This window comes from Trachemys scripta, chromosome 10, assembly GCF_013100865.1.
Source record: "Trachemys scripta elegans isolate TJP31775 chromosome 10, CAS_Tse_1.0, whole genome shotgun sequence".
NCBI classification, from domain to species: Eukaryota; Metazoa; Chordata; order Testudines; family Emydidae; genus Trachemys; species Trachemys scripta.
The window spans coordinates 14,449,923-14,466,101 of NC_048307.1; the positions used below are offsets into that span (position 1 = coordinate 14,449,923).

At 37.2% G+C, this 16,179-nt stretch overlaps 1 protein-coding gene across 9 annotated transcripts in view; it reads right to left on the reverse strand.

Annotated features, from left to right (window-relative positions):
- The window catches only part of TRRAP (transformation/transcription domain associated protein), a 149,781-nt gene that overhangs the window by 74,230 nt on the left and 59,372 nt on the right, over nucleotides 1-16,179 (reverse strand). For all 9 annotated transcript variants that reach the window (XM_034784980.1, XM_034784982.1, XM_034784979.1 and 6 more), the window contains 11 exons: nucleotides 15,963-16,161; nucleotides 15,191-15,319; nucleotides 14,074-14,340; nucleotides 12,909-13,115; nucleotides 11,681-11,839; nucleotides 11,466-11,600; nucleotides 11,152-11,262; nucleotides 10,096-10,242; nucleotides 5,486-5,699; nucleotides 4,702-4,827; nucleotides 2,366-2,512 (listed from right to left, as the gene is read on the reverse strand). In XM_034784980.1, coding sequence (XP_034640871.1) covers nucleotides 2,366-2,512; nucleotides 4,702-4,827; nucleotides 5,486-5,699; nucleotides 10,096-10,242; nucleotides 11,152-11,262; nucleotides 11,466-11,600; nucleotides 11,681-11,839; nucleotides 12,909-13,115; nucleotides 14,074-14,340; nucleotides 15,191-15,319; nucleotides 15,963-16,161 — 1,841 coding nt within the window. The remainder of the gene's footprint in view (nucleotides 1-2,365; nucleotides 2,513-4,701; nucleotides 4,828-5,485; nucleotides 5,700-10,095; nucleotides 10,243-11,151; nucleotides 11,263-11,465; nucleotides 11,601-11,680; nucleotides 11,840-12,908; nucleotides 13,116-14,073; nucleotides 14,341-15,190; nucleotides 15,320-15,962; nucleotides 16,162-16,179) is intronic.

A 16,179-nucleotide genomic window follows, 5' to 3' on the forward strand; every position in this document is an offset into this window, starting at 1 on the left:
TCGGGGCGGCGCGGGGCGGCCCGCCCCACCCCCCCCCCCCCCCCCCCCCCCCGAGTGTCCTCTTTTTTGAAAGTTCAAATATGGTAACCTTAAGTGAACCTAGACCATCGCTCACAGGTATTTGTCCAACCTGTTCTTTAAAAACCTCCAATGACAGGGATTCCAGAACCTCCCTTGGAAGCCTGCTCCAGTACTTAACTATCCTTATAGTTAGAAAGATTTTCTTAATATGTAACCTAGACCTCCCTTGCTGCAGCTTTAGTGGATTACTTTTTGTCCTACTTCCAGTGGACATGGAGAACAATTGATCACAGTCCTCTTTGTAACAGCCTTTAACATATTTGAAGACTCATCAGGTTCCCCCTCAGTTTAATTTTCTCCAGACTAAACATGTCTAGTTTTTTTAACCTTATCCTTTTTGTTGATCTCCTCTGGACTCTCCCCAATTTGTCCACATCTTTCCAAAAGTGTGTCCAATTCTGGGTGCCACAGTACCCAGCTGAGCCCTCATCAGAGCCAAGGAGAGCAGGACAATTGCCTCCAGTGTCTTGCATACAATGCTCAAAATTAACACACCCAGAATATTACTTTTTTTTGCAACTTCATCACATTGTTGAATTATATTCAATTTGTGATCCTCTATAACTCCCAGATCCTTTTCAGCAGTACTACCACATACCCACATCCCAAGCAGGATGGGTAATTAATGATTTTTTTTAAATAATTAAAAAAAATGTAAAAAGAGTTTTATTTTATTATTTAAACTATAATATGTTTATTTTTAAAAATAAACCTTTTAAAATGAAAGCTAAATACAACACAAAATATGTTAAGGCCTAATTATAATTTTGTTGTAAATGTGAAACATGTTTTGATAAGAAAAGTTTATATATCCAAAACATTTCAGGTTTTGTTTAATAAAAAATAAATGTTATATGTAGTTTTGTGTTTAATTAAATTCCAGTTACCATCCTAATGCAGCATGATAAATCATGAACAAAAAAGTTAATTAATATATCATTCACTGTTTTCTAACCTACTGAAAATGTACAATTAGTAATCATCTGAAAATATTAAGCAATAGAATTGTTTAAATAAATGTATATAGTTTGCTAGGTAGCAAAAAGATTTACCAAATCTAGCATAAAGGTTCTATTTAGTTGTAAATCAACATGTTTTAATAGTTATATCAACCAATGAGAATTCTTCAGAAAATAACTGAAATACAAGTGGAAAAGTTGATTAAATCAATTATTTAAATGGAGGCTTTCCATGTGGTGATTTAAATGGCCTTGATTTAAATCAATTCATTCTGCAATTAAAGGATAACATGGTTAAAGCCTCTTTATGGGTGCAACTTTATGGAAAATTCTAGGGAACTATTAAAATATCAACAACAGAAAATGTTACCATGGAATAAACCCCTATAATCACTTTGAAAAACAGTCTATGTATCATACCCAAAACAATGGCCCACAGTGCTCTTCAGGAGAGCCTTCCCCTTTGGTCACGTCCATGTGAAAATAATTCAGTTGGAAAGGAGGTGGTGAGGCCTCATTTTAATAATACTTTGACAAATATTACAGTATGCCAATAAATCATGAGGTATACATAATTGAAGCTAAACTTGTCAAAATGAAAACAATATTTTGTGATGCAGTATTCTTATTCTGTTAATTTCCTGACTTGCTTATCTGCCAAATTTAATAATTTGCAATGAGTTACTCAGGGACTAGTCTCAATTCACAAGGTCCTGTTCTGTGTAATTAGAATGCAAGATAGAAATCTAATATTGGAAGTGCTTCTTCCAAACAATTTTCCTCAGCAGCTTCATCATTAATTGAAATATTTTGTTCTTTAATAGCACTGTATTTCTTTAGCAGCATTTTTGCATTTTGTATTGACTCATGATTTGGATCATTTGATGACAGGCAAAACTCCATCTACTGATAAAGTCACCACTGTAAGAAGATAACAAGGGCACCAATTGATTTCACAAACAACTGCTTCACTACTATTAGCTTGCACCTATTCAATTAAGAGTCACTGAAAGCAGAGAACTGTCAACCTATACTCCTGAAGAATCCAATTTTTAAATATAATGCATTTCAAACATTTACTAACCTACTGATGTTTGACTCAATATTAAGTTGTTCAGCAGGTATTAAGAACACAAAAAATGTTATTTTTTTTCCAGTCGATACTTTCAACAAGATTTCTCACTTTTTATTGGATTATTTTCAAATTATTCAATGCACGATGGAATTCAAAACCTTAACAAAATACACAAGCAGCTAAAACCACTCAATCTCTGCATTATGATAGGATTACATTACTTAAAACCTTTATTGACCGGCATTACTACCTGTGGTTGCTTCTGCTGTTCCTGATGCAGCCTGTGGATTCAAATGTTCCCTGACCATCTTCTGTAGGGATCGCATGAAGACTGAAATCAGTCTGTCTATGTAGCTTGGATTGTTACTGCATGCAGACTTCAGAATCATTAAAGTACCTAAGATATAAATAAAAAGTCTTTAAAGGCAACTAAAATTATCATTCATACTTTGGGTAACCAGATGAACATAAGAACAGCCATACTGGGTCAGACCAAAGGTCCATCTATCCCAGTATCCTATCCTCTGACAGTGGCCAATGCCAGGTGCCCCAGAGGGAATTAACAGAACAGGTAATCATCAAGTGATCCATCCCCTGTTGCCCATTCCCAGCTTCTGGCAAACAGAGGCTAGGGACAACATGCCCTATTTTGAGCAAACTAAATTCTGTACTTGTCCTATGAAAGGACAGTCAGAGTGCTCTACTTTTGGAAAGTTGTGTCCTACCTTGGATATTCAGCTATCCCGGTTACAAAGACAGGAAATCTATGTAGATACATGATGGAAAAGGCTAGCAAACCAAGATGAATTGCAATATTTTTCTATTTAGCTCTCTCAAAGCATTCCTTGCTACTCAGTCAGAAGCTCAGTTTTGCAATAGAAATACCCTAAGTATATCTAATAGTTGACTCTTGCCTTGTTAAATGGCATTTTTCATGCCTTGGAACAGTGTCAGTTCTTAAATCCCATAATATGAAAATAAAGCATCATACTTGTTGGACATATAGATTAATCCTCCCAGAATGTCATTAGTTTCATATATCAGTTACTAAGTAGATAAGAAATTAAAAGGGTACATACTTGAGCTATGCAGGAGCTGTCATTTAGTATTAAAGACACTTCCTAAGTATCTGTATTAGAACAAATACGTATTTTTCTCCTCAGACTGTATATTTGTTAACAATGCCTGTGCACATATATTGGATATAAATGTAGCGATTGATGCTCCTCTGAAGTATGTTGGTGTTCATGTACGGCAGCTGATTTTACAAGGTATATAGCAACACTTGTCCTCACACAGTATACATATAGATTAGAAACCCTATTCTGGCAGTAACAACCAACCATTTCCCACTTTTCTGCATCTTTATAATTCATCAAATAACCCACAGCAATATTTAGAGTTTCAGTGTTTTATTAACAGACAGAATGACTGCTTTGAAAGCTTTACCTTATTTTGTCCCTCCTTTTCTGCCCCTCACAAATTTGCCTGAACTTTGGTATCTTTTAAGAGTCTCTTTTTTTTTAATAAAGCATCGATAAGATATAGACTGACTCAGGGAAAACAGTAGAATCTAACCTTGAAGTGTGCTCTGGACAAATGATAAAAAGTCTCTTTCTTGGTTAGTGTGTTGTACAGCACATCCTGACACCTGACAAATAGGCAATTCCCTAAGTGAAATTACACCTGTCTGCACAGATCACAAACTAGGATAGTGAAGGACATTTGCCATTTAAAGCAGCAAGCTTTTCTAACTTGTGTAATTTCAAGTCTGCATTATTGACAGAACCAATTCTGAGCCAAACTTGGTATGACTAGTCAAACTGTCTAATCATTCCAACATATCTCAGTTGTAGTCAAGCGTTCAGACAAGAACCAAAAGGGAGATTAGTTCCATGGTAGTTTAATCAATGTAAATAAATAGTGAACTAGGAATGCGTTTGAGCTTTTCAAAACTGTGCTTAATAAAAATACAATCAGAAATGTTACCTTTTGAAAAGAGTGTACTGTATCTGAGATTCTTCACTTATTCAGAATCCAAGTTCTAAATAAGACTCTTATGTGATTTAAATCAGCTAACATTACGATGCTTTCAACAAACTGGTGCTTGTATTCAAAAGAAAAATACTGGACAAGAAACGTTTAGGTGTATTTATTTCACTTTTTAAAAAAAAAAAACCATGATCTTATGCCCCAAAAATAGTAACTGCAGGATTTTTGCTGCTCCAATTGAAATTTCCAATAGCTTTTACTTTACATCATTGTTACTTTAAACGCCTTTTCTCGTTCCTACGTGCCCTTAGTAACTAAGACACCTATCCAGCCACCAGTATCCATTTTCAATACTTATCTTCAAGCCAGCTGCTTGGAAATGACAGAATGCAATGAGCCCTGTAGTCTTATTCCTCAAGGCTGTCAGCCTTCATCCCAAGGTCATGTCTACATCCAGATTTCCCAAGGCAGCACACAGCACTATCTACACGGCTATCAACCCCCTTACAGAAAATAAAATAAAACCTAATGACAAAGAACACGCTAATTAGAGAGCCAATCCATAGACATGTATGAGAGGAACGAGAAACTCACCAAAGAGTTGGGAAGGATTAGCATTAGTGGCTTTTTCATAATTAGTAAGTCCTTCATAAATAACCTTCCCGACTGCAGCATATAGGCATTCCAGTTCTTCATATTTTGACGCTACACTTGAAGTACCTGAGACAAAGTTGACAACATAAAAACCAAATAAGTTTTAGAATATTATAATTATTAAAACAGCACAAGGGGCTCTCTCTGAACCTCCCGTACTTGCATGTAAAAAAACCTTTATCTATTATACAACCACTGTGGCCTCTGTGTTGGGTATCACTTCCCCAGTATGCTCACTAAAATTTTCCTAGTAATACGATGGTCTCGATTAAATTTAGTAGTTCTATGACAGGACTTATCCTTGTCAAGTGTTCCATATTACCTAAAGCCTCTCTTTACACCCGATTTCCCTTTCTTGTCTTAGTAAAACAGTGATGTTCAACTACTGAAAAACAGCATTTTTCAAAGCAGAAAAATGGTAATTGCAAAAGACATTAAATTTATAGCAGGCATTTCTTGAGTCAAAGTAATGACTGCCACAGGTTATTAAGTTTTTATGTCAATGGCTAATGAAGTATTCCACATGATTACTTATTTCAACTTTTTTTTTTTTTTTTTTTTTTTTTTTAAGCGGAGGTTGAAAGTGCAAGCTAAAATGGACCATAAAATGCAGAACACATAAAACAGAAGATTAGCATATTCAGAAATGTCTCCCTGCTCCCCCCCCCCAACCACTTAAGTTATGCAGTGATAAAAGAAAAAGGAGGAGGAAAATACCACATACTTGGTTCTGTAGGGAATATACTCATTAAGCGAGAGAGTAGACTGTGGACAGCCCTCAAAACCTTGGTGTTTCCACATGTCATACAAGCAGCTACTCCTCGTTGCAGAGGTTTGAAGCTGCTAAGGATAGCTGGAGACTGCAGTACAGTTAATAGGAAACTTAGGACCTCTAACCCAGTGCAAATGTTGGCAAAGTTGGCCTGATTGGGCTGTTCCTAGAAGAACACGTATAGTGGAAAAAACAACGAACAAAAGAGCATTAGACTTGTTAGCTCACATTAAACCTGTGTGAAATCAACAACAACATGATTCCAGGCTTCCATATTACAAGAGTTTCAATTCTTTTTTCTTACACCAGCCATGTTTTCCAGATCTGCAAAATATGAGACACTGGAAGCCACTAACTACCTGTTTGCATACTTTTAACATTACAGGAGTGGTGAAAGCAGAGAAGAAAGTGGCTCTCACCCTTGCCTGGCTAGAAACTGCTTGGAACAATGGGATACATTATATTTGCCTGTGGAAATACCTTAAAGAAAAAGATATTGAAGAGAAGGTATAAAACAGCTTATTTTGATGGACTTTTAAAAGAAGTGCTTATGAGAAATGGGTGCTTCAAGCCCAGAAACAGGATGTCTGAAACTAAACTAATCTAATGAATTGAAAATACAAGATTTTGCTAGCCCTGTCTGTCTCCCATCCTAAAACATAACCACTGTTACAGTGGATTAGGCTGTATGACTTCACCTAATAGAAAGCAGAAGAATATTATTCATTATTTGGATTACTGTAGTGCCTAGGAGCCCTAATGCTAGGTGCTGTGCAAAAACACAGAACAAAAGGACAGTCCCTGTACCAAAGAGCTTACCATCTAAATGTTATATAAGCAATAGGGCCACCCACCTTCCTGCCTGTTTGTTTTTTGGCCTACTAGCTGCTGGATGGAGCGAGCTTTGCCTTTTCCAACTCATTATCCTGTAGGCATCACAAATAAGCAAGTAGAAGATTTGCAAGAGATGACAAACTGGAAGACTTCTTCAGAGCACTGGAGGGAGTTACGACAGACTGCAGTTCAACAACTGGAAGTCCCAGATGGCCTGGTTCTCTCAATTGCTCATGCAAGTAAAATTTGCCATCCTAACCATTACTCTACATTCTTATATTTATCTGGAAAGGGGTAACAATCTCCAGGACTCCACTCCTGAGCAAGGACTTGAATCCAGGTCTCCCCACTGCCAGTGAGTACCCTAACTGCCAGGCTATAGGGTATTCTGAGATGGGGGGGTCTCACTTTTCCCATTGAATCTTTGTATAAAATACTTGAGTAATCATTGGGCCAGAAACAGAGAATGACTCTATAGCCCAGTGGTCAGAGGACTTGCCTCATCTGGGAGGAGGACTTACTTGGTTCCTAGGTCTACTTCACTGAATATTTAAGTATTTTATAAAAAGTGGAACAGCTTTAACAGGAGAAATTGAGAGACACCCATCCCCAGAATACCCTGGAGGTTAGGCACTCACATGGGGAAGAGGGGAGGAATAGTGGTTCAAGGTCCCTGCTCTGGAACATCAATTCAAATCTGGACCTCCCACATCCCAGGTGAGTGGCCTAATCACTGGGCTAAATGTTATAAGGGGGCACCACTACTACTACCACCACCTATTTCTCTTGCTCCGCCTCCAGTTTTGGTGCTTAAATCCCCCTTGTGAATATAGTCTGAAAAATTGAAACAAGATGCTTCATTCATGTTGAAAAACTTAGTTCCAAGATCTCTCATTTGTTTCAACAAACAATTCACTAAAATTGTCCCTAAACTGCATTTTTCAGTGAAAAAAGTTACCGCTATAAAACTTGACCCAGCTTTAGTCCTCAGTACAAGCCTCTGCATCTTCTATTCACAGAAATATTCAAGTGCGGTCTTCTTTTACCCAAGTCCTGTTATTTCTGCTCAGCCACCAATACCTCATAAAGCCTGCACTCACAAAATATATTTCCATTGGAATTACTGAGACCAAGAAAGGTGGGTGGGAGACAATTCTGACACAAGGCTGAATATGTTATGGTGTTTCATTTGTAGGATTGAAGAGAAAATGAGGTGCTGAATAGCGGTTAAGTAATTGTGGTTGTTCTATTCAGTGTGGATAATATTTGCTATTGAAGTGCTGGATTTTAATGGGAGTTCTCATTAGTTAAGTAGTACAGTATTTTTGAAAAGCATAAGTAGAGTTTTGAGTAATGAATAATGATGAAGCATCATCAACTACAGAGGTTTAAAGCCAAATGTACACGGGTATATAGAAATAACAGCATTAACCACCTTTCAACAGAGGTAAACTAAACCAGTCCCAATGGTAGGAGGAGAAAATTATTAAAGTGGCTACCTTTTAAAAATAAGATTACCCAAGCAACTATCTTCATACCAGTAATGTACAGTACCTAAACATCTGTCAAACAATGTTTAGAAAAAGGAATTATGGTAAAAGTATTCTTTAAAAATCTTAAATTCATTTACTACTGCAGAGAAGTAGGATTTGCCACTGCTTTATTCCACAGTAGGAAACCAAAAAGTGATCCTAATATATTTACCACAATAAGAAAGTTCATACTACTTACTTCAGTAGTATGGTACAAAAAACTTAGTTTATAGTATTGTAAGATTATATGGCATACTGCCATATAATATATTAAAAATAGGGATATCAAATTACTAAAAATATAATCACAATTAATCACGAGATTAAAAAAATAGTCACGATTAATTGCTGTTTTAATTGCACTGTTAAACGATAATACAATACCAATTTAAATTGATTATAAATATTTTGGCAATTTTTCTACATTTTTCAAATATATTGATTGTATTCTGTGTTGCAATTGAAAAGTGTAGAGTGCTCACACTAATAATATATAACATTTTAATTACAAAAAGAGTTTTTTTCAATTCACCTTATACAAGTGCTGTAGTGCAATCTCTTTATCATGAAAGTGCAACTTACAAATGCAGATTTTAACATAACTGCACTCAAAAAACAAAACAATGTAAAACTTTAGCGCCTACAAATCCACTCAGTCCTACTTCTTGTTGAGCCAATCGCTAAGACAAATGAGTTTGTTTACATTTACCTGCCCGCTTCTTCTTTACAATATCACCTGAAAATGAGAACAGGCATTCGAATGGCACTGTTGTAGTCAGCGCTACAAGGTATTTACATGCCAGACATGCTAAACATTCGTATGCCATCTGGCATGTAAATACCTTGCAGCACTGGCTACAACAGTGCCATTCAAACGCTTGTTCTCATTTTCAGGTGATATTGTAAATAAGTGGGCAGGTAAATGTAAACAGACTTATTTGTCTTAGCGATTGGCTCAACAAGAAGTAGGACTGAGTGGATTTGTAGGCGCTAAAGTTTTACATTGTTTTGTTTGAGTGCAGTTATATTAAAAAAAATTAAATACATGTAAGTATTCTAATTATTAATACATTTAAATTGGTATTCTATTATTGTTTAATAGTTCAATTAAAACTGCAATTAATCACGACTTTTAAAATCTAGTTAATTTGTTTTACCTTAATCGCATGCATGAACTGTGATTGACAGCCCTAATTAAAAACTTCACTGTTAAGTATAGAATGCCAACCGTTCACTAAGACAAGGTGGGTGTTATCTTTTATTAGACCAACTTCTGTCAGTGAGAAAGACAAGCTTTTGGGCTACAAAGAGTCTTCTTCAGGCCTGTACCACCAACAACTCCTTGCACCAGTCGTTTCCCCACCACCTTTGTCCCAGTTTCCCTACTCGCCATCCCCAGACCAGATTCCTCAACACTCTGCATTCCAGTCAGACTGCCTCCTCCCTTCTCCTTCATCCTGCTTGGGTGCCAGCAAAGGAAGCACTGAGAACAATTTCCATGCTCTTAATTCTGATGCGGGGTGTCTCAGCGGCCCGCAGCTGCCTGGAGGGGCAGTTGTAGAGACAGTCCTGCAGCCCTAGGCTGGAGCATGTCCAGCACAGACAGAATCTTCAGCGACTTTAGTTGCCAAACGTTTGTAAGTCTCTATTGAGCATGTGCAAACAGATCCATAAGCTTATTTGTTTCCTTTATTTTGTTTCTATCCATTTCATATGTAGTATTTACATTGCACGTTAGAACAAATATCAGTTTTAATGACTCTATAAAGAAACTAAATTATTTAACAATACTAGCATTGCTACAAATGCTTGACAGAAAGAATCTAACATTTATTAACGTGCACTTCCGTTCTCAAATGTTGACTTTTACCTAAATCCTCTTGTCAAGAAAAGTGACAAGAATAATTACTCAAAAAAACCTATAAATCAATTTCATTAGTTCTAGTAATGACAGTGATTAAACTAGTAATTAAATGGACCAACATTTAATTTAAAATTCTCTACAACATTGTGCTATCTTCAATATATAGTCTAAACCTAAGAGCTGCATATTATAAGTAAAATATATCTCTCGGATACTGGCTAATCAAGAAATAGGTAAATTGTTAAAGACCTTCAATATCTTATTAAGCCAGTACTCAATTATGTCCTGTGTTACTGAATCTTAAAGCTCTACAAGGCTGGAATGTAACTTACCACAGTCATTAGCAATTTATCAAACCACTGCAGTTTGAGTTCTGATTTTGGCCACATATCTGGTCGTAAAGCTGTCTTCAAAAGGTTAACGCAGCGTCGAGACAGCAATTCTCCAGGAGATCCAGCAGTGTTTGAGTTGTCATTTACCTAGCAATTAATCAAAATTATTGCAGAATGACAACCATTTATAACCATGATCTTTAGAACTCATTAATTTTTTTTACACATCCTATGTAAGCATATCATTGTCTAGTTTTGGAAAGGCTTAGCTAAAGTAACTATACCAATACAGTCACAGTACTGTATTACTCAAAAGGCTAGTATTGTATTTACATACAAACTGTTTTTAAGATGTTAACCAATTTACCTAGTCTGAAAAAATTTTCAAAGGGATGTCAGGTTGCAACAATATTTTATAATGTATTTTGCTAAGAATACAGCTGAGCAGACAATTCACAGGAACTATTTTGACTAATTTAAATTGTCATGTTCACAATTTGTCAATGAGCAGTTTAAAGTTCTTTAGTTTATTCACATTTAAAATTTTTGTGTGGGTAACATTTTCAAAAGCATCTCAGTGGCTTAGGAGTCTAAGTCACATTTTCAAAGTCGCACTTAAGAGACTACATCTCGGTGAAAGTCAGTAGGACTTTGTTTTCTCACCCATTGATCATGAGATTTAGGCATGTAGAAACCTAAGTAATAACTGCTCTAGTTTTGTTCCAAAATATATTTTTATATCTCAAAAACCAAGTCAATTTATTAAAGTTCTTTACATCTAAATGTCTCTTGTCAGCTATACAGACATCTCAAAGTAGAGCTACAAAGATATGGATCATGAATATTTTTAATAAAAATTTACATAAAAATCAGCATAACCCTATGTTTTTCATATGAACTTTTCATACCAATTTCCAAACTTTTCAGAAGACGACAGCCATTGTTAAAGTTTATACATTTATCCCAGAGTGAAAATAATGCTGTATAATAAAAGGTTATTTGCATTTTTGAACACTAATGAAGCATTGGTACATGCATTTCAGAATCAGACCGTACCTGGCAAGCAATTCTAATGAGGAAGTTGACCACAGTATCTGTATGCTGCTTATCAATTGGCTTAGAAAGAAGTGCATCAGCTCCTGGCAACGACTGAGTACGTCCAAATACCTGTGCACACAATATTTGCTCAATAAAAGAGGGGTAATGGTATATAATAAATTGTGCTTAAATAATAATATAAAGCAAAACTAAGATTCATTCATAGTTGAACAGTGAGCAGGCTACAAAATTATGAAGGAAAATTAACATTAAGGTTACTTAAGCTTAAAATTGCTTGTTATAAGAACAAAAGGAAACTGAATATCTCTTACTGCACTTATTGCCCCAGTAGCTGTCCTGAATCGTTTCACCTCTTGACCAGAATCAACAGACAATCCTCTTTTAACAGAAGATGAGGCAGAACTTGCTCCTTCTCCACTTGCACTTGGATCCATATCTGAATCTGGCTGAAATATCAGTGATACACACATTTAAAAAAAAATCATGACAACATTTTGAGGTTCACCTAGACAGTTACTATTCCTACCTGTTGATCTTTAATTCTCTGCAATTCCCATTTGATGACTACTTCAGCAAGGTCCACAGCCAGTTTTCTTTGTTCAATGGTAACACTGGGAGTGAAACCCAACCTCTGCATGGCACTAACCATATGCTGCACCAAATGGTGTCTTACGGGGTAATAAACCTGTAGAAATGGATTCATAAATGTGTTACATGTAAACTAATTATATTCTACATATTCCCTAACACACAGAAAACAGAATGGTAAATTAATTGCCTTTAAGCCAAGAGTGGGTTATATCTATACCATGCTCATTCCTCTAGAATTAAGACAAGAAGCTGGTACTTTGTTTTACCAAACATTCCTGACCAGATTTTCCCTGACCCACAGGTAATCCAGACTAAGGCTACAGCTACACTAGAGAGTGTACAGCAGTACACCAATGCAGATGCGCCGCTGCAAACTCTCTAATGTAGCTGCTCTAAGCCAACAGGAGAGAGCTCTTCCGTCGGCTTAACTACTCCCCTCCCACAAGGGGCGGTAGCTATGTCAGTGGAAGAAGCTCTCCTACTGACATAGCGCTGTCCACACGGGTGCTTATGTCAGTGTAATTTATGTCACTCGGGCTGTAATTTATTCACACCCCGACTGACAAATTATGCCAACATAAGGTGTAATACAGACATAGCCTAAGAATCATACCTATCCAGTGTTTCATTTTGGAAACAAACCACTCCAAACTTCACTTTCAGTGTTGCTTTCAAATGTTTTACTAGCACTTCAGTTGGCTTCCTATTTACGCTATTTCATACCGTGTGCAAGCTAATTTTAAAAGTGCTTTTGGACCAAGACCAAGCTGACCCTTTGCTTACGTTAAATTGGTATTTCAGGCATTTGTGTGCTTTTGGGAACACGACTCTTTGAACCACCATGTATGGGTGGAGGAGGCTTTAACAAACAAAAAGCAATGCAGAGGGCATGTGAGTAGAAAAGGGAAAGATGAAACAATGTAAAAGCAGTTAGAAGAGACAGAGGCATTTCAGAATTGGCCAGATATATTGTTACATTAACAGCAGACATTTTCAGCTTTAAACGTTAGTTCTCTATGCACATGTGCACACTACAATCTCCTTTAAATATTTGTTCTCTGCTGTATAATTTGGATCTCACTAATTTTTATTTAGTCTGTATTATATCTCGTGGGCATCTAGGATAATTTATCCAATTGTTCGGTTGGTCACTGTATACATACCTTGAAATGCTGTACTATTAAATGCAAAATATGGACCAGTTGTGGAACTGTATGGCCCTCTTCTACAATGATTTTTCGTGTCCAATGAGTCAGCATCTGATGTCCATCCTCCATTCGAGCAGGCACAGCTGGAGTTAGAATAGCCATTGCTTGCCTGACAATTGCTCGAGCCTCCATTGCATGAGCTTTTAGAAGACTGTGAAAAACCTAAAAAAAAGGAGTGATCCTCTTAAATATGGTACAAACCTCTTCTTCTAAAGAATACAGCTTTTCAAGACCTTTTCCCTTGAATAAACGGCAGTTTCACTCCCTTGTCCTACCTGATATCCTGTTTTTCCCCAGTGTCTGATGTTAAGTTTTCTTATAGTCTCTCCCCCACGAATCCCTTGATCTCTTTCTCAAACACCATTCTTTCAAATGATACTGCTAATGCCCTGATTCTAAGAGATCTCTAAATATTACCTGCTTCTTCACTGCCTTATCTCCCTTATTCAGCCATCTCTAAACTCTTTGAAAGTGTCATCTATGCTCACTATGTTGAATTGCCTGCATCTCTCTCCTTTACACCTGTCAGTTACCTTCTACTCTCTTCATATTCTAAAACTGCCCTAAAAGTTACCAATGATCTTCTCCATGTTAAGTCCAATTCAAATTTTTCCATGTTCTTTTTGCTGCCTCCATTCATAGAATATCAGGGTTGGAAGGGACCTCAGGAGGTCATCTAGTCCAACCGCCTGCTCAAAGCAGGACCAATTCCTGGACAGATTTTTGCCCCAGCTCCCTAAATGGCCCCCTGAAGGATTGAACTCACAACCCTGGGTTTAGCAAACCAATGCTCAAACCACTGAGCAACAAGCCCCTCTTCCCGCTGAGATTCTCAGGTGACTCTCCTCTCGCACCTACTGCCTTCACTGGTTCCCTTCTTGTAGATACCTCACAAGGTGCTCATCTTTGGCCTGCTCCTTCTATACTTGCTCCCTGGGTGATCTTATCTGCTCTTATGGTTTTAGTTATCACATGTATAATGATTATTCAAAACTACATCTCCATCCTCCATGACAGGCCCTCCATTACAGTACAAAATAATGGATTAAAGAAAGCATACACCAGAAATAGTACTTATCAGCATCCCTTTAGCATATTAGAGCAAATTTGTACACAATACCTGCAACACTATCTTCTTATGTATGGCAAATTTTGCAATGATGTGTGCTAAAAGCAAATGTCCACTGTACTTGCACGCTGGGTCCACACACGCCTTAGACAAGAGACAGGGCCAGGCAAAGGTCATCAGGCGTCGTAGTTTGCTGTTCCGATTCTTGTTATTGTCATGAATATGATGTGGGGCATGTTCTACAAGAAGCGTTGCAAATTGCAAGAGATAAATTCTGAGTGAATCCAGCATATCTGCCTGCTTTTCTGGGTCAAGTACCTATTCCCAAGAGTGGAGGAGTAGCAAGATGGGAAGGGAGAAGAGAGAGAGGGGAAAAATAAATAAATATCTTCATAAGCTCTACACACACTGTGAACTATATTTGTTCTTGTAGTTGGTAAAGTCTATAAAAAACACATACTTTTACAGGTTGGTATCCGCAGCAACAGATAAGATGACTTTTAGAACAATGTACTTTTATCACCAGCTATCAGCACTCTCCAAAGGAATGGGCAACTGTCCATTTCTCATCTATTGCCCAAATGATCTTTGATTACACTGTATGCACATACATCTACATTTAGGGCCACGTTTTCAGTAGTCTTCAGCACATACAACGGAGGCCAGATTTTTCATAAGAGTTCAGCTCCCACTTTGGCAACTAACTGAAGTGAGCACATTTTTATAATAAGGGGAGCTGAGCACTTCTGAAGATCCGGCCTTCAAAATATCTTCAACAGTGACTATCTTATATTTGCTGTCAGGTATAATAATGAGGCACAAGTCAGTTCTATGACAACTTCAAGAGTCTGTAAAGACTCTCCTTACCAAAAGGTAGGTGATACAGGGGGTTCCTGCAGCAAGCCTTCATTCATAAAGAAATATGTTGAAATCCTAGTGAAGTCACAAGTAACTTGAGTATTTGTAATCTCATTCTAGCTCCTGGTGTATATTTCTCCACAATTCAAAATCATTATATGAGTCAGTGTAATTGACCACTTATATTTAGAGAAAGCCCTGGCCAGAAGTGGCAAGAATAATTCAGATCAGGATTGACATTTCAATCAACTTAGGTACATTTATTTTATTTTTTGCCTTTCAATTCTTTAAAGCTAGTACGGATGGATACCTTTGTTATAAAAACACTGGTGATACTTTCTGGATTATCTCCTTCTGGGTTGGGTGGTCCCAGAAGTTGTTCTCCTTCTGCCTTTTCAAAACTATACAAGAATGCAGGATTCAAGATATGCTGCAGAACCTACAAACCAGGAATGGAAGAAGAAGTTAATACTATGCTATTAAGTTCTCTAAATAAAACAATTACTTAATGAAGCTATCTGGATTATTTCTGATTACAGACAAAACCAATGCACTGCAGCTTCAGAGCCTCTTGAAGTTCTCTCTTTCAAACTTAGAGACTGCATGTAAAAAAGCCTGGACAGATTATTTCTTTTATTGGGGTGGGGGAGGAGGCTGGGGGGGGGGGGGGGACGACACAAAAATTGGCTTCCTAGAAAGGGCAGATTAAGGGTTTGTCTACACAGCCTGCAGTCTGGATGTTTAGAACGCACTAGCACGCTGTGCTGTAACTACCTTTTAGTTCACGCCCGTTGTTGGCCACATGTGGGAGTTAGAGCACAGCATGCTAGTGCACTCTGCAATTTAGTCCAAACTGCAGGACCACCTAGGCATAACCTAAGAAATGCTCAACTTTGAAATTTAGAGGAATTGCTGACTCCATCTATTATTGGTCTTCCACGTATATGGTATTTTCACATAATTGGCTCTGCCAATTACTGAACTCTTTTTGACATTTAAGCAAGCAAGGTTTGTTGCCCTAGTTCCCAAGATGAGAATTAAACCTAAATATCAGGCTATTTTGATGTAATTGCTTTACTTACCTTGGCTTTCAGCTCATCTCCAAAGTTTGGGTCATTGAAGTCTACAAACCGAAAGAACAGAGCCCGTTTTTGGGAAATACTATAGTTTTTTGGGATTTCTTCTTCCATGTACTCCTTTAAGAAAGTCATATTGCAGAGAAAACGGCCTGTAAAAGCTCGAAGCAGCTGGAAGAGCAATTCTATATCACCATAATTCCTTCTGGAAAAGGAAACAATT